The sequence below is a fragment of the Eptesicus fuscus genome, chromosome 10 (assembly GCF_027574615.1).
Source record: "Eptesicus fuscus isolate TK198812 chromosome 10, DD_ASM_mEF_20220401, whole genome shotgun sequence".
Lineage (NCBI taxonomy): Eukaryota > Metazoa > Chordata > Mammalia > Chiroptera > Vespertilionidae > Eptesicus > Eptesicus fuscus.
The window spans coordinates 15015362-15040374 of NC_072482.1; the positions used below are offsets into that span (position 1 = coordinate 15015362).

General features: G+C 42.3%; 1 protein-coding gene across 1 annotated transcript in view; it reads left to right on the top strand.

Annotated features, from left to right (window-relative positions):
- RUNX2 (RUNX family transcription factor 2) overlaps positions 1-25013 on the top strand; it is a 222206-nt gene that overhangs the window by 169095 nt on the left and 28098 nt on the right. The window contains exons 6-7 of the mRNA XM_008153225.3: positions 1665-1838; positions 20873-21034. Of these exons, the coding sequence (XP_008151447.2) occupies positions 1665-1838; positions 20873-21034 (336 nt within the window). The remainder of the gene's footprint in view (positions 1-1664; positions 1839-20872; positions 21035-25013) is intronic.

Here is a 25013-nt window from a genome sequence, read left to right on the forward strand (position 1 = left end):
AAATGGTGGGGTAAACAACCATCAACAAACAATGTGAATTCTCACATTCACATGGTAACCCAAAGGGTAGTTTCCCTATTTTTTTTTTCTGATCATTTTCCTCCTAGTCTTAGTCCCTCTGTTATAGCAGATGCCCCAAACTTGCACTGGCAGGAAATAGGGTGGTGGGTGCATTTCAGTTAATGGGTCTAGTTGGAACATGTTTGGCTGGGGAGACAGCTACACTCATATTACCAAGCCTTGGCTTCCTGTCTGTTTTCTTTGGGCTGGGTAGGCAATGAAAAAGGAGACAGGAAAATACATTTTGGGGCAAATAAAATAAGGAATTTGTCTTATGAAGACAGCTTATAGTTGGGAAATTCTAATGTTCAACTTAACCCTATCCTGATACATTCCTCTTGTCCTGTACTAAGTGGAAGATGAGTTGTTCTTGCTGCCCATAGAATATACCTTCCTGTTCTTGAAGGATCTTAATAATCCTCCTTCAAAGTTTTTTCTTTTTCTTTTATGGATATTAATCTTCATTCCCTTAATCAAAGGGCAAAGCAAAGACTTATTCCAGTCTTCTTAATGGTTCTTTAAATCAGCTTCAATTACTTAACATTTTACTAAAATGTTGGGGCAACATGCTAGGGCCTCACTGGTATATGGAAGGAAGAATCCACAGTATATTTCTGTTTATGTATTAGGCATTATTGTACTTGTTCACCACAGCATCACTGTACAGATCTACACTTTATTAATGTGGCAGCGAGACAGTACTGTACTCTTTACTAAGTATGATTTGATGTCTTTTTAAAGAAGTCTTAGAACCTTAATTATCTTTTAATTTGTATATTTCCAATATTTTAGGATTTCCTTGGATTTTAGACTTGAATAAACTAGAAGAGAGACAAAATTTTTTGTTTTTTAAATAATGGATTATCTCATTCACATGGTAACCCAAAGGGTATTTTTCAATCTTTTACAAAGCCACAGTTCTAGATTTAAAATAAAAGAAGCTCTGATTTAACACAAGTCATTACATGCTTTCAGGCTTTGACATCTCACAAAATATCCAGGTTTCTCTTGAGAGTTTGAGTTTCCTTTCTATGTTTTTCCCCTTAAAGGGGTTCTAGGGTTGAGTTTTAATTTTTCAGAAAAGAGTCTCAGTAAGGTAATAATTGTAACAGAAAAAAGAAAAAGTCTCTATAGTCATCATGGAAATTTCCCTTTGACAAATGTGTGTGCCCCAACTTTGGGATAGTAGGTGTCACAGCATAGCCTCTTTGAACTTGCAGGGAGGTCTTGTCCTTCACGAAACAAGAGGACACACCCCAGAGCATGTTCACCTTCCCCATCCTCACTGAAGGGCTAGAGGAGGTATCCAGAGAGTCCCTCGTGAGCTCCAGTGTCCTGGCCTCGCTCTGATGCTTGACTCAGAGTCACCCTCTGGGACCTCAGCTCTCCACTGTAGAACAGAACTAGGAATGCTTGCCACCAGATGATGCTGATAAAGCAATTTGAAATGGAAGGCTGTATATACTAGTAGACACTCCATTATGAGTACCAGTATTGCTAATTCCTTGGCTTAAACCCTCAGTATGTATGTTCACATATCTATTTAGCATGGTCAATTGTTCAGCTAATTAATATGCTTTTATTTTATGATTTGCTGTTTCCAGGGCACAGACAGAAGCTTGATGACTCTAAACCTAGTTTGTTCTCTGACCGCCTCAGTGATTTAGGGCGCATTCCTCATCCCAGTATGAGAGTAGGTGTCCCGCCTCAGAACCCACGGCCCTCCCTGAACTCTGCACCAAGTCCTTTTAATCCACAAGGACAGAGTCAGATTACAGGTAAGACAGACTCCTAGGTTCACTTGCGCAGACTCTGGCAGGCTGGGGGTGAGGGGCTACAGATGAGATGTGTTCACTTCAAAACTCCTGGAGCGATGAAATGGCTTACTATTCAAGAATCAAACTTGAAGGCACTGACCTTGTTTTTTAAATTAAAAAAACAAAAAGCAGATTCCAGCATTTACTAACTTTGGGATGAAATGTGGGTGAAGTTTCTGCTGTAGCCGTGTCAGTCTGCACACTGGTGGAATGGTAATAACTGTAATCTCTGGGAGAATGTTTGTTGCAAGTTTCTGTATTGTGTCCACATGGTGCAGGGGAATACCATCACACCCTCACTCTTAGAAAATTAGTTACTGTCTCAGATTTGGGCTTAAATTTCTTGTATGTATAAGTATTTCATTAAGTTTTCTTGAAAATCGCCCAGGGCTAACAGGAAGCCTTGACTGGTGGTTCTAAGGCAAGGTCGACGAGCAGCTCATTGGCACAGAATTTACTTCTCATTCACATTTATCTCTGGTTCCTCCAGCGACATTTCTCTTTTACATTCTAGTAAGCTACTTACTTCACCCTTATTCTTAAAAGCTACCATCAGCATTGAATACAGACTAATTCACAGTTAGTGCATTAAGATTCCCATCTTTTTTTTTGCCCTGGCCCCACTTATGGTAGGACTATTCTGCTCTTTTAGGTCATGCTGACAAGAGAGAATGTCAATCATTGTAGAGTTTAATTCGCAGCTCATAAGTATTGAGAGCTAAAAGCAAGTCTACATGTAATCTTGTTGCTATTGTTGGCAGAGGTGGCCTAGAATATAGAGGAGAAAATAACTCAAAACAAAATATACAATAAACTCTCAAAATGGATATTTTTTAATGGTCAGATTTTTGTCTATCATGGTTAGGTTTGAGTGGCTTAATGGTCTATAAACATAATTGTTTATAAATTAAATGACCTCCCTTCCCTTCTCTTCTGCTTATATTAAGTATATATTAGGTATATATAAGGTATATGTCTCCTGGGATATTTACTTAGAGTATGTTTCTGTGGGTACATGGATATTAGTCTGAATATATGAGGATGCCTGAGTATCTATTTTAAAAATAATATAGAATTATAAGAATGAAATGTCTGAACACTGGGGAGAACCAGGTATCTGCATCAGGGAAGAACATTAGAATGACATGTCTTAGCCTCATAAACCTCTAAGTGTTAGTATGCAGGATAAAAAAGTTAATGTGTTCACTAGGCATGTGTCCTGGATAAAAATGCAGGTGTGAAATTTACACTAATGTGAATTTGAAGCTTGTAGCTACAGGTGCTGCTGCATTTAAAGTAGTGGATTTTGGATCACTGATTAAGGTTCATGATACCTGTCCTTTTGTCTTTATAGTAATCCTTAGACTCTGTGTGCTTGGAGAAGCATATGTATACATATATAAAAATGTTTATATATGATTGGTAAGGGATATATATATATATATATATATATATATATATATATATTCATTCTAAATTTTCCTTGTTTGCCAGTTATATTTTGCTAATGACTAATGCTTTTAAAATGGTCTTTGGAACCTGTGTGTTGTTAGATTCAAGTAAGAAGATGCTTTTCTCAAGACTTTGTCCTCAAACCTAAAGATGACATCATAAAATAGAACCAGGGGACATTTTGGAATCTGAAGTTACCTTAGATACCATTAACCAAAAAGCTGGTAAAAGTTGTGAAGAAGAGCTGCATTTTCACGGCACCTACCCCCCAGCCCCCAGATGTGCGTGCAGTGAGCGTGGGGCAGGTTGATGCCGGAAGAGCATCTGAGCTGATCAGGTGTGTGGCCACCTGCACAGACAGCTCTCTGCTGGTTGTCAGCCTCTCTCCACCCTCCTCCTGTTGGGAAGCTCAGGAAGGATAAGCTCCTTGTCTACAGTTTATAGCCAGTTAGTGGCAGAGCAGAATTAGGTCTCTTCACTCCTAATGCAGTATGGCTTTTCTTATACAACTAGAGGCCTAATGCACGAAATTCGTGTAAGAGTAGGCCTTCCTTCTCCTGGCTGCTGGCACCGGCTCCCCTCTGGTACCCGGAACCTGGGCTTCCCTCTGGCTGTTGGCAGGCACCCAGGACCCGGGCTTCCCTCTCAGCCCGGCTTCGTCTGGAAGGACGTCCAGTCTAATTAGCATATTACGCTTTTATTATTATAGATAGATACCAAGCTGCAACTCCATCATGGTCATTTAACAATAATGTTTAAATATCCACTGGATATATTTCCAAAAAATGAAAATATAAAACAAGTTTATTTCTAGGTACGAATTGCTTTTTGGAATTATATTACAAGAGCATTATCTCTGCATTTTGGGGTTGCAGCATAGTAGAATTGATTTATAGACAAGTCTTCCTCATTTTATTTTTAACATTCACAAAGTATTGGGCCCAACAACTTTCTCAAACTTTCCAAATTTGAAGATTCCCACCTTCACCCACTTTCTTTCAATGTGTACTTTCTTTAAATGCTCCCATATTGTTAGTGAGACAATACAAGTATCTGCCCATAACCAAGGATTTCTACCATGAAGAGTTCTACCATGGCCCAAATTATTAGGAAAACCCAAGAATACCCATTGCGTGGCCACTTCAAAGTAAATTGAATAGATTTCATTATTTTCTCTCTGGATTAATTTTTTAATTTATTGAATAAGTATGATTTAGAGCCTACCACACACATATTGAGAATTGGGTCTTAGGTAATATGTGGGAGAGAAGAAAATTAGAGTCTATTCTTTTTTGTTGTTGTTAATCCTCACCCAAGGATATTTTTCCATTGATTTTTTTAGAGGGAGTGGAAGGGAGGGAGGGAGACAGAGAGAGAAACATTGATGTGAGAGAGACACATCGATTGGTTGCCTCTTGCAGGCACCTTGATCCTGGCTGGGGATTGAGTTTGCAACCAAGGTACATGCCCTCGCCAGGAATTGAACCCAGGATCCTTCAGTCTGCGGGCCAACACTACATCCACAGAGCCAAACCAGCTAGTGCTAGAGATCAGACTTTAACTTTCTATGCCCTAGACTATAATATTGTTGTTTCCTGAGTCCACTTCAATAGCACCCCACTGCAATCAGGACAACCCTTCTCTCTGTATCCCCTTACTGAGACTGTCCTATCTAAGGTGGTCTCTGTGCTGGCAACATCCACCCATCTTTTAGGTCACTGTCATTTTCCTCAGAAAAGAGTCCCAGAACTTCATCTAGAAGGCTGCCTATCCAGCCTCTAAGCTTTAGCTGAGATTGCTTTATTTCATAGCTTCTGTGAATTTGCTTTCTTCTGCCCTGCTAGATTATAAACTCTTTGAGGGGTTTATTAGAGGGATTTATTTTCTTTTGTGCCTAGTGCAGTGGTATTATCTCATTAAATATTGAACGAAAAAAAAGTTTAGATGAGAAGCAGTCAGTGCAAGAAGGGCTGGAATATCATGCCTTGTTAGCATTAACTGTTCTTTCTAATTTCCTCTCCCAGGGTGTCACTGTTCCCTGGTGATGAACAGTAATGGGAGAAATCACATTTCAATGTAGCACTTACAGGGTTAAACCATTTGGTAGCATTCTAGTTTGGGATCTACATAATTGCATGATTAAATTTAAGTTCTACTTAAGAGCCTTACCTATAATGGATTTTGTAGCTTCTTTGTAATGTGCCACACCTGCATTTTAGTTCATGTAATCCTTTGGATAAAGACATTTGTACCCGAAAGGGCCCAGTTCACTCTCATTGGCTTGGCTCTCTTGATATCTCAAGCTCTTACCCCAAAACTGAGGATAACGATCATGGTTGTATAGTCACCACTAGTTCTCACACTTGCCAACATAAAGGGCAAGTCAAACTCCCAGAAGAGCAAAATGAAATTAGAAACCATAAACTGAGTCATAAGCACTTAGTGTTTCATATTAGTGTTCTCCGGTGCCTCTTACAATTCTAGGGCCACGGGTCTAGCCACGTGGTGGGCGGGCATCCTCACAGTGCTGGTCTGCTGGTGTCACTCTGCTGCGGTCTTCAGCTGCTGATGTTCTGCCTGAGGGCCCAGGGCCTCCCCATGGCTTCCTGAGGAAGTTGGTTCCTCTGTACCTTTTTTTTTATCTTTCAGACATCTGGTGCCTGTCTCTGGGTGCTAGGAAACACCTAGTCTATCACAAATGTCTCCTTCTTTGGGTTCAGAATGTGGTTATAGCAGTAGAGTAGGGATAGTGTGCTAGGAGATATTGCTCGAGATAATTGCTGCTTTAAACTCAGTGCTGTCCACATGGGCAAACTGCACCTAAGAGGAGAGCTGACTCAGGCCGTTGGGTTTGGTGGATTGGGACAGTCGTCTAACCTTTGGGCTGAGCATTCTGCTCTTCTGTTATTCAAGTGAACAAGATAGATACAGTTTCTGCTCACCAGGAGCTTACATTTTACTTATATAGTCAGTAAATGGGCAAATAAGCATACATACAGGACAATTTTAGATTATAGTGAATGCTTTGAGAAAATGAAATAGGGTAATGTGATAGCAGTTTAGGAAGGGAAGAAGCTAATTTTGATTAGAAAGTTGGGAAAGGGATCTTTGAAGAGCTTTGAAGACCTGTGAGCACACATTTCAGGCAGTGAGAAGCTCGTGCAAAGGCTCTTGGGAAGGAATGAATGTGGCCTTCATGGGACAGGAAGGTCAGCGTAGGTGGGAAGTAGTGAACAAGGGGGATGATACAGAAAGGCAGGCAGGAGCCAGATTATAGAGAGCTTTTACGGCCCTGATAGGGAGCTTGGGTTGTCCTGATTGCAGTGGGGTGCTATTGAAGGATGTGAAGCAAGAGAATATTACATGTTTTTTTTTTTTTTAAACCCCTTTGGACACTATGTGAAGAACAGATCATTAGGAGACAATGGTAGAAGCAGGGTCATCATTTAGGAAGCTACTGCAGTAGCCCAGGAGATAGCTGAGGATGGCAGCATTTCTTTTCTTTCTTCAAAACTCAGATCAAATGCTGGCACCTCTGCCGGCCTCTTCCAACCTGAGCTGAGTCTCAGTTTTCCATACCACCGGTCTGTTGATGACAGTTATTTGTTTACACGTCTCTGTCTCCTCCATCAGACTTTGAACTTTCAATGTCTAGCGCCATGTTTTGTTTATCTCTGTACCTCCATTGTCTCCTATTGTGCCTCTGCTTGGTGATTTTGGGTTGGTGATGAATAAATGAACAGCTCATTAACTTCTTCAGGAAGTGTGGCCCATTATTATTCTAGCCCTAATATTTTTCTGGTACCTATTTGATTGAGTTACCATTAGCTAGCATTTACTGAATGTGTGTCTTGTGCCAGGTATTGTTCTAATGGGGTTAACTAACATACCTCATAGCAGCTCTATGAGATAGGTGGCTTTGTTATGAAAACTGAGGCTCAGAGAAGTTAAAACACATGCCCAAGGTTCCACTTACCTCTAGTAAGTGGTAAATATAGGAATTAACTTCCGATCCATGTAGTTCTTCACCACCATGTGTCCTTGGGAAGCTGACATGTATTCTATTCAGACTCTGTTTCCTCCTACTTCAGTACCTAACAACTTTCATTTATGCAGCTCTTTACCATTAATAAAATGGTTTTACATGGAGTTTTTATTAAAGACTTATTCTCTGAAAAGTACATATATTGAAGGCTGGAAAAATTGTTTCTCTGAGAAATGGCTCGCTGAAGGCCTCATCAGCTGTTAAACTTGACTGTGAGTTCCAGTTTCTTAGCAGGCTGTCACCCTCATCCTCATCAAGCCAGGCATGTTGCTAACAGTCTAAGTGACAAGCGTCTTAAGGGACTAATTTCTTTTCCTTCTCTCTATTGGGTATTACTTAGGATCCTTAGAGACAATATTTTTATTAAAAGGATGCATTAGGCGTATCTGAATTATACTTTAAAATGCAATGTAATCATTTTAATGATTATGTATTTTTGAACATATGTATTCAAGGTAACATTTTTAGGAATATCTTGAAAAACAACTTGCCAGACATGTAGAATGACAATGATCTTATCAGCAGTCACCTGGCCAAATAGTTGTTCCCACCAGCTTCAGTCTGATTCTGTATGCCCTTGGCAAACAACGCTCCTCCTGTGAACACTGAGAGGATCTCAGCCCATTCGGCCAGTGGGGCCTGGGCTGCATGTGAGTCTTGCTGTCCTAGGCCTGAGCCCACTGTGTTTGCATGGATACATTTATTAGTGTAATCCTTTTAGAAGTAGGAAGGCACAACTAAGGAGTACGTGTCTCAAATTACTGTTTTATTCAAGGGCCAAGTGGCCACATGATTCTTTAATGTGAAGCAAGTTGGGAGGTGCAGTTGGGAGGGGCTGGGTGGCGTGGCTCTGAATGGGAAGGAGAAGGAACCCATGAGAGGCTCAGTGACTGTGAGCAGGAAGAGTGACTGCAGGTGCCATCAGTGCGGAGAATTGTAGGAGGTGGAGAGTGGGAATTAAGTGAGGTCTCGTGCTTTATGACCACTGTGGTCCTACTCAACTGTAGCCATCTGTGTCTTAAGGAACTGAAATAATCACACGCAACGACAGGTTGTTAGAAGTACTGTTCTTCTACTTTGGTGGTGCTGGGTTTTAATTTCTGAAGTTACTGGAAAGTCTTGTCCTGTCTTCTTCCTTTCAGATCTCTTGGGCAGGATAGCCAAGTAAATTTGCTGCTACCATGCACACGTGTGATCAGGAATTGTGTTTAGTGGAGATGCTGGTTACGATCTTTGTGAAGAAATGGTGCAGATCCTGTGTGTAGGCACTGTTTCACATCTGTGCAGCTGTGGCAGCCACCTCGGGAGGAAGAGCAGCGTTCATGTCCTGCCTGTGCTGGCTTTGAGGAATAAAGCTCAGTAAGACCCTGTGAAGGGCTGGTGGTCCTCTTGTCATATTATTGCTTAACCTGTTAGCAGCATCCATAGATCAGTTTCTTATAGGTCTCTGACTTCTGTCAGCTGGAATCTCCCTATTAACCAAAGATGCTTTGGTTTTATTATGCTTTCAGAAGAAACAGAGGGGTCATGTTCCAAGAAAAATCAATTTCTTGAGTTCCAAAAACTTGTCTTTATAATTTCCCCCTATCTGGAATAGGATATGCATAGTTAATATCTAATTGGGATAAGGCTGCATTTCCTGCATAATGTCTCACTAATGTCTCCATTTCTAGCCAGCCTTTAGGTCTCTGCCCAGAGGAAATCTTAGTTTCTTTCTCTCTCATTCTTTTCCAAAGCATCATCTTTCTCATTTCAGTTTTATATTTAGTTACAGCTTTACAAACATGTGTATATATGTAAGTGTGTGCACACATGTATGCATATCTTTTCTCTTTATTAGTTGCCTAAGGACCTCTCTCACCCCCTTTTATCTTTTGCATTGGACGGTGGGCACAAAGATCACAATAGGGAGCTGACTTTGAGTGAAATATTCAATCTACAGGGCTAACCCAGGGGAAAGTTAGGCATGAGATTTGGTATAATAGACGCTCTGGTGGTATATTTTGATATTTAAACATGGGTGGGCACCTACCCAGGGCTTTAAACAGAGAGTTGGTGTATATTGTACTCTGCAGTATTAAAAGAAACAAATATTTTACATATATTATCAGTTTAAGAAGTATTTTCATTCCTTTTTTTCTTTTTTTTACACTTCAATTTATACAGAAATATTCCAGGAATATAATTGTATAGCACTACTCCCAGTTAAGGCTATCAGATTCTTTCTAGGGCTTTGTTTATTTTGCTAAGGATTTGCTTTTTAACTGTTTAAAAACAGTTGGAAAAGACAGCCATTACAGAAGAGTCAGTATTGTGAACCTGGTTTAGTGAATAAGAAAACGTAGGCACCAGGAGATTTCTGAAACTAGAAATCAGGGTCCCAGGAAGGTGAAACCTGACAGGGTGGTTCAGGTGAGGAGCAGTGGCGGATGTGGGGGAAAAGGTTGAGAATAATAATACATGTTTGGAGCTGTCACCAAGGTGAACGGTGTGAAAGGAAAATGGCTTTGGTTGAGCATCACTGAGGACCCAGCTAAGGAGAGAGATAATTGGGAGAGCCAGTCAGCTCAATTATGTGATATTCTCCTACTGTGGCCACAGTCTGTGAACAAGAGTGGGCTCTGGTGTGGTGGGTCATCAGTAGGAATGACAGTTTCTCATAGGACTCGGTACAAGTCAGGGGAACCAGGAAGATGTTGAGCCAGGTACCAACATGAGGGAATGTTCTGGAAGTTTGTAGGTTATGATAAAGATGGAAGAATTTCTGAAGAGAAGTTGGCTCATTCTGTGGCCTTGGAGGATGAGCGGCAGCCAAATGAAACGGTTAGGAGGAAAGATCTGGGCCAGTGATTGGCAAACTCATTAGTCAACAGAGCTAAATATCAACAGTACAACGACTGAAATTTCTTTTGAGAGCTGAAAACCGACTATGCGCGTGGGCCACGAAGTTTTAATCACACTGTATGTGCGCGCCCGCACGTGGTATTTTGTAGAAGAGCCACACTCTAGGGGCCAAAGAGCTGAATGTGGCTCGCGAGCCGCAGTTTGCCGACCACTGATCTGGGCAAATCCAAGTTTCAGTTCAGGTGGGAAGTAGGAGCATCCGATGGAAAGGCTGAGGGTAGTGCTCTGTTAATGCATCCCAAGCTTCCCCCATCCTGTCTTGGAGCTGACCAGATGCAGCTCTGTACTTTTGTTCTTACTCAGTTTCATTACTGCACTTTCACCTCCTCTTTCTAGTTTGTAAGGTTATTTTGTGGCTCTGAATCTTCATCCAGAGTGCTGGCTAGTCCTTACAACTTTGTCTCATCTTGAAGCTTAGACAGGTTGCTTTTGTTCTTCAAGACTTTGATGAAGATGCTGGACATAATTAGGACTCTAATATCCTTGGATACATGCCTGTGTACCTCTCTCAAAGCTAACCCCGATCCACATCAACGGCCACTTTCTGGTTGGCTTTTTAACTAGCTCTAAATCACATTAGAGATAAGGCATTATCTTGCTTAGGTCAAGATGTGCAATAGGCAGATGAGCTTGCTCTTAATCTATTGCTTTATTAATCCTAGGAAGCAAGTTTTAGTGAACCCCTTCTGCTTTCCAATAGTCACAAAAGGTAGGCGATGAAGGTGAAAAGTTCATTGTACACAGACTACTGAAATTGACTTGAGGATTTTTATTGGTCTGCAAGCAAGTCAGTAACAACAATGGCTCCAAAACAACTGCCAATGGTCCCCAGCTTACAATGGTTCAACCTAAAATGTTTCAACTTTATGATGATTCGAAAGCAATATGCATCCAGTAGAAACCAGCTAGGTCGATGTTGACCATACTCTGTCAACCAGAAGCCATTTGCCCATTAGTTGCCGCAAATTCTTGCAGTATTGTGGGGTATAATTCATCTTGGAGGAGAAACTTGAATGCATTTAAAGGAGCAAATTGCTCTCCTTATCTCCTTACCTCTCTTGGGTCTTAATTTCCTCTTTAGCATGTTTGTTCTGCTCCTTCTATTTGAAAAACATTCTTGATAGGGAAGATTACATCAAAAACAGTGTTGGGTAATTTTCCTTTATAACTGTCATCAGTAAAAATGATGTTCGTTGTTCTCAAATTTGGTTGTACATTAGTATCACCTGGGGAGCTCGTTAAATGTACAGGTGTCTGGGCTTCACCCCCGAGCCAGAAGGTACCAGGTGGAGCCTGCCTAATTCAGTGCTGCAGGCCCAAGGCCAATTACCCCAGGCTTACCTTGCTCATTCAGAGTCAATCCTGATCCAGCCAGGGGCGTCTCAGGAGCCTCATTTTCAAGGTCAGATGATGTGTGGGGGCAGCTAAGTGCCCTCAGCTGCTCCTCGGTTTCCTGAGGGCACCACCCTTGTGTCCATTTCAACTGCTGTTTTCCCTCCACACCCTTCCCCATGTGCCCAGTCCTGGACTGGACTTCTGCCCTGTTTCTATTATGATGCTGTCAGAGGGAGATTTTAAACCCGCATGTCTGATTATGTCACGCCATACTTAAAAACACCTCAGCGACCTTTCATTGCCCCTCAGTGTGGCCCAGCAGGTTCTGCATAGCCTGGCTCCTCTCTGCCTGCTCTCCCTTTCTCATGTCATACTATTTTGAACCTTGTGTCAGTAATCTAACCAAACCGGCTTTCTCAACTCCCCCCCGCCCCACCCCCGCCTGACCAAAACTATACTGCCTTGGTCCCAGGAACTTGACACACGCTGTTTGCTTTTCCTTAAGTTCTCCTAGTCCTCATCTACTTAATCTGCTAGACTTCTGCTTACCATTCAGTTTTGGTTTAATCTATCTCATTTTTTCCATTTATCACAGTTGGATGATTAGTTGGTTAACATCAGTCTCACCTGCCAAACTGAAAACTCTACGAGGGCATTAATATCCCTAGTGCTAAGCACAGTACCAGGTAGACACACAATAAATTTTGTTTGAATGAATGGGTGAATGATGGGGAGACAATTCTTAGAACCAGGGGCAGCATCATCTATCCAATAGCAGGACTCACCATGCCCGGGACCTTCTTTAACACCTTGGATGTTGATATCAAACTGATTTGAACCTGAATTTATTATACCCATTTCAGTACTGTGATTTGGACTAAGAGTCACTTTCATTGGCCAGTACCACATCCCAGTTGTATCTCAAGTTCTGGTTCTACCTGTGGGTAGCTTATTCCCCACTCTGCTGGCTTTACTTCTGAGATCCAGGCTAGGCCAAGGCTCAGGCCAGGTTAAGTGTGACATGTGCTATAACCTCTTGTTTCTTCTATTAGGTTTTCCTTTTAAATAAAACAAAAAATCCCTTCATTTTCTGTAAGAGTTATGAGTTCCATTCAGCCAAAGGTTGGAGAAACTTGAAAGGCCTTTCTCATTACCTTGTCCTAATAGTTCAACTTCCCTCTGGTTGTACTTTTAGCGTTTTGTTACAGGCTATGATGTCTTAGGCTATCCTTATCACTTCTCATTCTCTTTCCTTCTGTTGTCTCCTAAGTTTCTCTTCTCATAATCTGTTGTCATGTCCGGTATACCCTACATAGCATGCAATTTTAGCCAGTTTGCTGCCTTTTCCCCCCTCAAATTTCAGTTTAAAGTTCTGTGACTCAGTTGGGTTGGTTTTCTGCCAAATGATTCTGTCAGCCACCTTGGTCAGTGTGAGAAAGTTCATTGAAAAATCCAGTCTAGCTAAAAAGGTTATTAGAGAGGACATAGACTTTAACATTTAGTATTTAGTCTAAGTTGTTTTGAAATGGGAATTAATGTCCATGTGAATGTGAGTATATATTATGAATGACAGTAATGTGACAGAAGTAGTTGAGGATAGGAAACTGTAACTCTGCCTCTCTCTGTTAATAGTATTGACTTTACTTGACCCTGGTAGCAATTGAGATACATGATTTTAAACTAGTAGACTCTGTTCACTGTAAATACCCCAGTTTTCTCAAGAAATAGTTGAGGTCTAGAGAGCCTGATATGAGTACTGATTAAGAGAAACACAGGGGTGGAGGAGAAGAAGGGGAGATGTGGATCTCTCTAGTTGCCCCTGCTCCCCAAGTGTAGCAGGTGCTCACTGCAGGCACACTGAGCTTGGGCAGAAGTCACACTACTCAGAAGCCTGCTGGCAGCACAAACAGGAAGCAGCCTCTGGGTGCTGGTGCAGGCTCTGCCGTGTAGACTTGTTTTCTCCGTCTCCGCATGGAGTTCAGCGCCGTGTCCACAGTGCCTCGCTGTGAGTGATCCTGAGGAAGGCAGGCCCTTCTTCACACCCATACACGTTTAACCGAAGTATTTACAAAAGGGGGCCTGCTTGGAGCCACCACCGAGTTTCTACACGTACCTTTCACTGGGCCTCTGTAAAGCTCTCTGACTACTCTGCCCCCCGCTCCCGCCCTTCAAACTTATTAAGAAAGACTTCTACAGGTCTTCCCGGAGTCAGTTCATTTCCTAGCGTGCCTTTTTTCTAACCATCTGCCCTCCCCATTCCTCTCTGATTATGACCCCAAGTGTTTGGAGTTCACTTATGCAGACATGAAATGTAGGTTTTCAGTCATTTGCAAGTATGGCTGCTCGTAGAGCCCATGACTCTGCATATCCCTTCAGAAAATGCCCAGCCACTCCTTCCTTTTCCCCAGACCAGTTATAATCTTCAGCAGCTCTAGTCCAACCCAGAGAAGAGAGCTTGCTCTCCTCATACTCACAGGAGGAAGTCAACGGTCGTCTCCATTTATGCAAAGACAACTTGAGAGATGGGACCCTCCCCCAATTAGTATCTTTGAGCATCCCCTGGGCATGTTGCCTTCTGCGCTTCTATGCTTTGGAGGTTTATAGAATGGAAAGCAGATGCAACCAATCTCCAGGCAGCCTAAGCTGAAGGAACACCACCTTAGAGGAAGGACATACAAAGTCCACTCTGACATTGGTGTTCTGTGGTTCATCTCTATCTTCACAGCTTTTTTAAAAGATACAAGTACATGCTTTGAAAGTTTCGAGTTCATTGTTTACATCTATTAGTCCTACTTCCCCAACTGGTGGTGTGAGATTTTTCAAGGCAAGAAATATCTTCTGTTTCTTATCTGTCTCTTAAACATCACACTGCCATGTGGGCATCCAGGAGCTGTTTATCTCAACAAAAACGGATGATTTGCTGATTCACCAGAACAACATGTAAAACGTTTCCCCCTCAAAAGTCCTGTTCATGCGGCAGTGGTGACCATTTGTACTTTGTAGATGAGAAAGGGATAGCTAATCAGAGCCTTGCCCGCCACTTAGTGAGGTGGGAGAGAAACTGCCAAGTGTGGGCAGGCTCTGAACTTCGGTGTCCTTTCAGAATACAAGCTGTGTGGGGTGGTCCCATGCAGTTTTGGGAGTAGCAGTGTCTCTGACAGACTCTGCCTCAGTTGGAACGATTGCTGAAGTGATTCCTTAGGTCAAATGACTGCTTTTTATTTAAGTTGAACTCTTAGTAGCTAGATTTGGTCTGTTCTTACAGAGGAAGCCACGTTTTCTTTGGGAAGTGTGCTGTTGAAGATTTGAGGTGTCCAATAAAGTGCCTGCCCTTCCGTGCCCAGTGGTAGTCCTTAGCATGCGTTCACAGGTGGAACTGGGGCTGTTTTCTCATTGGTTTTATCTCCAAGCTCCCTAGGTGCTCTGCTCTGCCCTCGGTCTACTGCTTCTTTCTCTTCTTTCCCATTTAGTCATTTTGATTAGTCATATCCTGCCTGTGAGACAGCAGGCCCATAATCTAGGAAAGACCTGATTTTTTCTCTGTTTGTTACAGTTCAACTTCCCTTTAAATCCCCCTTTTTAGGCACTAGGAGAGACGTTTGGGGAGAAATAGGGGTGGAGTTCTACTGAAATGCTCATGTGGTATTTAATAATGCAGCTTTCCCAAGGACTAGTGTATGTGCACATAAAACCCCAACACCAAGGGTTTTGTTTTTAAATTGTCATATTTGAATCTCTATAGTATAGTCATAAAAATAGCATTGATACTGTTTCTGAAGATTGCCATGTAAAAACAATGAGTTATAGTTTATAAAACACCATAAACATATTTAACATCAGTTTTCATCTCTTTTGAAAATTTCAGTTATCCTCTCAGAACTTATGGGTGCTTATAGTTAATGAAAGCCACCCGGGATGTAGCATCAAGACTATGATTGGCCCCTCTATCCCCTGAGACACAAAAATCAAGAATATTCTTTTATGTTGGAGTGGTAGGACATGGTGTGCCCTCCATATTTCTGCCGGCTGGAGAAGACAAACTATTCAATGTAACTCTGGATGGGCAGAGTGAAAGAGTGGATTATACTGGCTCTGTGGGGCCTGAGGTTGAGATGAAGACAGTTTCTGGTTTGTTAGTGGTTAATTGGTAGGTTTGTCTCAGAGCTGGGCCCTGTACTCTTCCCTATTAATAACCTTGGGATTGACTGGTGATGCCTAAAAAACATCTGTCACCTGCTCTGACTCATCCAAGTTAAGAGTGAATCTCAGAAGTCTCAGGTTTCTTCAGGAAGTTGAGATCAGAAATCCTTTATGAGATCAGGTTGAGCTGAATTTTCTCTTCTATAAGCATGAATCATTGTCTACAACAAAGCAAATGTGCTGTAATCGTATATTTATAATTGAATGATATTTTCTTGGTGATTGGGCATTTGGAAGTCAAGATATTTTATAGCCATATTTTCTTCACTAACATTTTGAAAAAAGTTAAAGTGTACAGTCTTAGAAAATACACTAAAAGAGATTAAGATTTCTTGGTCTTGGATAAACCAAGACGAAGAAAGAACATGATTAAGGTTAAATGATTGCAATGGCTACTGACATGACTAACACAGATATATTCTCCAAATAGTGAACTTCAAAACTATAGGGAGCTTCCTGAAAATTGTCCTCTGCTAGAGTTAGAGTTCGTGGGCTGGAAACCTAAATACAGAATGAAGGTTCAGTGTAAGTTTTAACAGTGGTGACCATTGATTGGGTTCCTTCCATGTGCTAAGTTTGTTATTACATTATCTCATTTACTCTTCATAGCAACTTTTGTGGGGAGGTCTATCTCCATTATACAGATTAGGAAGCTGGAAGCTCAGGCAGGTTATATAATTTGTCCAACATCACCTAGGCCAGAAATGGTGGAGCTGGGATTGATGTCTGATGGTTCCGTCACAGGATATTAGGGAAGGCCTAGGCCGTGGTCGGCAAACTGCGGCTCGCTAGCCACATGTGGCTCTTTGGCCCCTTGAGTGTGGCTCTTCCACAAAATACCATGGCCCGGGCGAGTCTATTTTGAAGAAGTGGCGTTAGAAGAAGTTTAAGTGTAAAAAATTTGGCTCTCAAAAGAAATTTCAATCGTTGTACTGTTGATATTTGGCTCTGTTGACTGATGAGTTTGCCGACCACTGGCCCCAGGGTGTTTAGAGACCATTACTTGTTTGTTAAGATTGCCGTCCCACACAGGGAATATAATCAATAATATTGTAATAACTGTATGTGGTGTCAGTTGGGTACTAGCCTTATTGGGGGGGATCACTTTGTAAGTTATATAATGCCTAATCACTATATTGTACATCTGAAATTAATATAATATTTTATGTCAACTGTAATTGAAAAAATTTTTTTAAAAGATTGCTGTCCCCTTTAAAATTACTTATACTAAAATCTAGTGATCTCCACATGGCAGTTCTTGTGTTCTACTTTTCTTTAGTAACTCTTCTTAAGTAGGTCATTATCATAGAATCTTAGGATGTTGATGGTGTCCTTGAAAGAGATTGGCTGGACTGCAGCTTGCCCTCTGAGAGACAAAGCACCCCAAAAACGCAGAGAGATCTTCTCAGTTGTTCAGGGATAGTGAGAAGTTATTTTTGCTAATCTTGGACATCTGCAGGAAGGACCCCCACTAAGTAAAACTACCCTTTAATAGACTGTTCTGACAGTCAGGAAGTTTATGTAGAAGCTAAAACCTCACCGACACAACTGTCTTTATAGGGGAAGTTAGAAAATGACTAATTACTACTTCTTGTAAAATTCCATTATTCACTCAAGCCACCGTGGAAACTTCACTCACTGGTTGTTCATTGAGTACCTACTGTGTGCCAGGCATTATACTGAATTATGCTGAATGTGACCTTGGAAATCTTCACGAATAACACTAGGCAACCCAGCCACACTGAATAGTTTAGAGTCAGATTTTTAACTTTTTGGATAATGATGATTTGCACCCACTCTATATTATTTAATGCTTACACAACTCTCTGAGATAATATTATCAAACCTGTTTCACAGATGAGGAAATTAAAGCTCAGCAACATATAGAAACACACAGCCCTCCTAAAGAGAATAAGTTTCAATATAGTACTTTCCAGTTATTCAAATGCTTTTACTTATATTATCTCATCTAATTTTGTAAACAGAATGATAGTAGTTGTCATTATATTCCTTTACAGGTATCAATAGTCACTTCTAGATATTATGTACTTAATATTGCCAGGAGTGTCAGATGACTAGTTCATGTACTGCTCACAACCACCCTAATAAGTACCATTATTCTCATTTTCCAGATGAGCCATTGAGGCACCTAAAGTTTAAGTGCTTTGGTTAGTGCAGTGGGGAGCTCTACCCAGCCAAGTACACATAACCCCCCTTGCTGTATTCGCTTTACCATGTTATGCTGCCTCATTTTCCATGCGGGGAAACTGAAGTACAGAGAGCATGCTAACACAGCTGAGGTCACACAGTTTATAAAGAGCAGAGCTGGACTCCAACTCAGATCCTTTCCTCACTGTTTTCCTGGCACCGGGCTACCTTTCTGCACGAGGAGAACTGGGTTATGTGAGACTAATCTTAAACCTACAGCAAATGTATTAACTCCAATGCAGACGTGTTTTAACCATGCAAATAGCCTATGTCACCAAGAGTTGTTTTTTGTTGTTGTTGTTGTTGTTTTTTAAAGAGAAAGGCTGTATCTTACATCCAAGTTAAGTTCCCCAATTCCTCTGTGATATCTTTAACTTTAATAATTTTAGTCACTCTTTACAGTTCTTTGTATTTTTTCCCATTTGGGGGCATGGCGCCCCAATACTCCTGGTGACAGCATGTCACAGGAGAGGAATGGACATTCAGGCCACACTACTTTGCTCAGGAAGTCATCTGGTGACATTAGAGTAGAACTCAAACCCAAATGTGAGTCCTCTGTGCCCAACTCAGCTCTGTGGTTCTTGACCCTGGTGTCTACTGAAAATGTTGCCTGAAAGAAGGCCTTGCCTTTATTAGGTTGCTTCTGGTGCTGTAAGGAATGCGTCTTTTCCCATCTGAAGATCATTTCCCATTTCTCTGAATAGTGAATTACATTAATGGTTAAAGCAAGGAAGTCAGTATCAGATACATAACAAGGACCACTCACTCAGATTTGAAATGCTGCCAATCTATACAATCTCAGCCTTGAACATTTTAAAGTACAAAGGTTCATTACTTTAACAATCAAGCATCCTTTAGATTTCTGAAGGAAAAGTTTATGGTCACCATTTACACTAATATACTTTTATTCAAATTGCAAACTCAGGTAAAAATGTTTCTTAAAATGGAATAGGATGAAATTTTTCTATATATTTGTTGATAGAGTAAATATCAGATAAATATCCAGATGTATTTAATTATTTTGACTCAAGAAAAGTATGTCCTATTTAGACAGTCTTTAAATAAATTGTTTCTGAACTGAACAAATAAACAAGAAATAGCTGAAACTAAACGACTTTGTGGAGAAAAACTGAGAGTATTTAAAAAGAGGAATCATCTCAGAAAAACCTGTCTTGTTATTCTCATTTTTATTTTTAGGAATAAACTTTAATTGACTATCCAAGTATTTTAATCATTTTTGAAAAATAAGCTTTTCATATTCAGAGGCTGACAGGTGATGTGGGAATAATTTAAAACCTATTGCAAATTTATTAACTCCAATGCAGATGTGTTTTAACCATGGAACTACCCTAGTGTTACAAAGAGTTTTTTTAAAAGATAAAAATTAATACTTACTTAGTGCCTCCTATGCTAGTCCTCTATTCATAGTTTTCTCCTGTAATCATCACATCCCTGTGATTTAGGTATTATTATTCCTCTACCTCTTTTACAGATGAGAAAACTGAGGCTCAGAGTCACTGAGTAATTAACCCAAGATTATAGTTAGAAAGTAGAAGTCTCAGAGCCTGAACCTAATTCTGAACATTCCAAAATCCATAGATATTCTAATATATAAAGCTGTCTTGTGAATGGCCTGGTATATTAGAATTTTAAAAATTAACAAGCATTTTTAAATTAACAAAAATGTTTGAAATTAGAAAAAAAATGTTAAGAGAAATGTGCTTGTGATTCTGTTTGATTAGCCCTCAAGTAAGAACAAAACAGTTTGAAATATACACTTTTCCGCCCTGGAAACATAGAGCAAATTTACGTTTTTTTTCTTATGTAGACTGAAGCTCTTGATAAATCCGCTTGGGCCTTGATTTAGTTTGTTCCTCCAAGAAACTCCATAGAGATACCCCCAAACATATCATTGATGGTCAGCAGTGAACCCTAACAAGTTGGCTGCCCATGATTTTTATTATTACAGTGACTGTAGGTAACACTAGGTCACATTCCCAACACGTGACACCTTTTTGAAACAGATTCCAATAGGTTTAAAGACATGTCCCCGTTCTCCTGTTTTGGATCATTTTTCTTATTGTCTGGATGGTGATGAAGCTCTTCAGTTCTTCATAGTAGCTGACTTTGAAATTAAGTTTTGCCTTTTGGTAAAGGTTATTTTCTGGAGTCATTTTACCAGGAGAATACTATAACCAGCTCCCCTCCATTCTACTCTTCTCACATGCTGCCTTACCCTGTTCTCATCTCTGCTCCCACATCCGTGCTAGCAGGTGACACCCCACCGACCTGCCCGGGAAGAAAGCGAACCGTGCTAACATGGTGGCATCACACACCATGAAAGCCGGAAAGCATGCCTGAGAGAGTAGCTGGGTAGGCCGCAGTGGAAAGCAGCAGTCTGCCTGTTCCTTAACTAAGTTAATTGTTCAAAGGATTTTTAAACGCTAAAAGAAATAAGGAATACATGTTCGCTGGAGTAAATGAAGAAGTACAGAAAGCAAATAAAATGGAATTCAGCTTTGCAAAGATAACTGAAGCAGGTTGTTTTCTAAGGACGGTTAGACTTCCTAAGTAGACGTATTTATGTGAGAGACAAATCGTCCTTCCCTGTGATTCATTTTGTTACTTTTATTGACACCCAAAGTCGGTCTAGCTTTGTGCTATTCAGGGCCTGAGGGGATGGGGTTGTAGGGAATAAATAGACTGTGTTTGTGCGTGCGTGCGTGTGCGTGCGTGTGTGTGTGTGTGTGTGTGTGTGTGTGTGTGTGTTTCCCCCTGTTTTATCCTGTCTGGGTTGTGTGTTCTAAGGTCACAGCAGCTGGTATACTAAAGATTTTTTTCTTTTTCCCAGACCCCAGGCAGGCACAGTCTTCCCCACCGTGGTCCTATGACCAGTCTTACCCCTCCTACCTGAGCCAGATGACTTCCCCGTCCATTCACTCCACCACCCCGCTGTCTTCCACACGGGGCACCGGGCTCCCTGCCATCACCGACGTGCCCAGGCGTATTTCAGGTAAAGACCACACTTCAACTCAAAACTCACTCCCGTGCAGGGGGCGGGCGTGGGCTTGCAGGATGGGCCACGTCTGTCTTACCCGTGCTCACAGTAACTCTCTCAGACGCATGTGGGCCAGGGTTTGACAACGGGCAGACCGGGTCTTCTGAATTAGGGGGTTAGCACATATTCTCCCAGTTTAAGTCAGAAACCCTCCAGAGATGGCACATTTCCTAAGGAGATTGCATGCCACCAGTTTGCGTCCTGCTGCATTGTACCCCCTGGTGGGCCCAGCCCCTCATCACCAGGGCCTTCTCCTGAGGGTCTCCTGCCAGGCCCTCCTCTGCTTGTTCCTTTCTTTTCCTAACACCTGCCTGTGAGCCAGATGACAGAGGGATGGCACAGCCCCCCCATTTCTAAAGGCTTTTAAGTCCCAGGAGTCCAAGCTAACCAGCTTCAGGAGAGAGCAGCTGCACACTTAAGATCCTTTTCACAAACTAGTTACTTGAGGTGCAGTGAGGCCTGCAAGAGTCTTAAAAGGCCACGCGTGGCTTCTGAGCGGCCAGCTCCGCCCAGGGCAGGCTTTCTGTGAACCACAGAGCGCAGTGCTATCGCTCTCCGTGTGGCGGCCCCAGTGCTCACACGTCCACTCTGCCAAAGGCGCCGCAGAGACCTGTGGCTCGCGGTGGGAGTGCGTGGGGTCCACGGCCTCTCCATCGTGGAGAATCCCTCGTAGAGAGCCAGGACGTGTCCACGAAGACTTCCAACTCACAAGTCCACCTAACAGCTCTCGGCCAGCCCCGTGAGTCCTGTGAATAAGAAATAAATCTCTCAGCACACCCCCACCGCACATACTACGGCATTGCCCGCCCCAGAAATAGTCGCCTCCAGGGCACATAGTCAGATCCTACAGGTCAGACACTGCTCAGCGGTCGGGCTCCAGGCACCTGTGTGACTCCTGGCCAGGTTAATGCCTTTCTCTCTCTCTCTCTCTCTTTGTGTTTCTGTCTCTGTCTCTCTCCTGCTCTCCTTTTCCGCAAAGCTCGACGCCGTTACTCACTCCGCTGAGTTGCACCACTGCCAAGCTGAAGCTCCACCAGCAGGCTTGCAGGTTTTGATTAGTTCAGTCTCCTTTGTTTCTTTCAACTGGGGAGGAGGGAAGGCTTTGCTTCTCCAGCAAATAGCAGGCCAGGGCTCTCTGGTCCCAGGGCCCTCACCTTTCCTGCCACAGATGGACTCCCGTGGGGGTGAGTAGGCAAAGACGGGATGGAGGGAGAACCGTGCCACGCCTTTCATTCTGACTGCCGGGTTCCCGAGTCACATGCTCTTGACTGGGGAATGGTGCCGCGTGCAGAATCTTAGCTATCATTTCCCTTGATTGGAATGACTGGCTCCTCCAGGCAAATGCCGATTAAAGACACAGGAAAGGACAAGGAAGGCACAGGGTTATGATGAGGCAGGCTGGGGTGGCGCCAGAGACAGTGTTGGACGGTGTCGGGTCCCTTCTGGTCACCCCTCTTGTGTGTCATTCTGGGTGTTCTGTGTTGCACAGGCCGACGCGACACTGTGTCAGGACGGGTTGGTGCCAGCCTGCTTCTGTCAGGGTCCTCTGGGTTCCCTCTGTGGCTGAGGCAGGTTTGCCATTTGTCCCCTGGCAGCTGTGAGAGGGAAAGCCTCGGGGAGTTGGCGGCAGCCTTAGGGGACCCCCCCTCCCCTCCACTCTTTCTTACTGAGTCTGCCTGTATGTGAATTCAGCGGGGAAGCCATCGAAAATCACCCTGAGAAGTGTTTCTCCTTTGCACGTGTCACGTAGGACAGCCAGGTTATTTTGAGTCTTATCTCCCGATCATGACGTGAAACATGTCCATAAACAGAGGAGGCCGAAGGGAGGAACGAGCCTCTGCTTTAAACTGGTTGAGAACGAGTTCAGTCCAGCTTTTCCCTCCCACCCCAAACATGTCTATGAGTTGTTACTGGCAGAGTCGCACCATGCCAGGCTGGGAGGGTCTGTGTACACACTGAAGTGAGGAGAACAGAAAATCCCTTTGGTCAGCACACGGGGAAGCAGGAAGCAAGAACGAGGCGTGGACTGTCACGGAACCGGAGGGACCCTGCTCCACCTGCCCTTGCTCAGCGTGCTACCTGCGGGGCTTAGGGACCAAGTTACGTGGGATGAGCACCCTTCTCACTGCCCTGGCGACCAGTCATAGGCACCTCCGTGGAGAGGGGCCTGTCTCCTAGGGGCCTAGGTGCCAGGGTGCATGGTTCCTGTTTCATTATCTTCCCCCTCAATGTCTGTAGCTATCCCTAAGGTCCAGGCCCGCGTTCTCTGTGACACGGACAGCTGCAATGCTAACGTTCGTCTCCATCGCCAAGCAGTCCTGTGTTCACCTCTTCCAGTGCTTTCCAGTTTCATGTTTTCGTGTGGAGTCATCAGTTCTCATCCCCAAATAGGAAGGGATACATAAAATATTCTCGCAGCATCATGGGTGAGAAAGAATAGGATTGGAGGTTCAGACTCAGGCTGGAATCCTCGCTCATACACCTATAGGACACGTTTCTTACTTCTCTGAAACCCAGTTTTACTATTTGTAAAATAGGGATATACTATTTCTCTCTTTAAGGTTACTGTGTGGATTAAATGAGGTGCTTTATGTAAAGTGCTTAGGATGGGCCTGACACACATTATGTGCTAAATAGATTGTAGCTGATATTCTGGAGCTAGAACTGTTGTGCAAAAATTGTATGTCTATATATAATTTGCAGGCGAGCCCTGGCTTAAATATATCAAGTAGATAACAATCTAAACTTTCAGAGGGTATTATTTGCTTTATAAAATGGGTCACCACAGAGCATATTTGAAATAAAAACCTTTGACATGAGTTAATACTCATATGCATTCATAAAGCACTTAATACTGTGCTTGGCACATAGAAATACTCAGTAAATGTTTGTCGTTATTACCATTATTATTCTGCAGATTTACCAGAAATATTTATAGAGCTAAAACAATTGGGAGCCATTCACATAAAGCCAGTAAAGACTAAAGAAAATAACTATTCAATTATATCTTAGAAAATAGAAAATGTTAAGTTATACTTACATGTCACTGGGCTCGATAATGTTTTTCTCTGAGAGAGCATAGGAATAAAAGCAACCAGAAGGCTCTCTCTGAAAGACGTGTTCCTAAAGAAACTCTGTTTCATCCTAAAAGACCATGACAAAGAAAGGCATAATTTAATCTATTTAATTACCTTCAGAGATCTGATTTTACAACTTGCTTTTTTGGTATCCTTTCTTATGAGTAATGTTTCAAGTATGGATACAAATTCCAGAACTTAATGAATGACAATGATATTATATTATATAGTTTCTTTAGTCTTCCACAAATCCTTTATGGAAGCAAGGTGTAAGTAAAATAATATTATAATGGTATGTTACCCACAATCTCTGTTGCAAAGAATGATACACAACCAGGTGTCTCGAAGCTCATAGTTACAATACAAACTTCAGGAAACATTTTCTTAACCTTGAATAGCCTGAAGTATTATAACAGGAATAATAGCAGCATGTGTAGGGTTATGACTGCCCAATACATTATTGTCGTGTAATGGACTAATAGCGTCTACCTTATCATAACGAGGCATTACAGCGCAGAAGCAGCCCTGTAGGGATTGGCCCTCCGTTCCCACCACACTTACTGTGGTAATTGTGGCCTCATCACAAAGTAATCTGTATTTCAGTAGCACCCTGCCTCGAGTGGTTTTGCACATTATCTCGTTTTATCCTATACGCTCCTAAAAGAATATTCACTATGCAGAGGTAGGCGAAGTTAAAGAGCAAGCCTGGCAAGGCGAGGACCAGTGAAGCTGACAGCCACCCTAACCACGGCCCGTCTTTATCATCGTAATCATGTTATCTCCCATGGCATTTATGATGTTCAGAGCACTTGTGAGGCTTGACACAAAGATTGTAATTACTTTTCAGTAGGTCATTA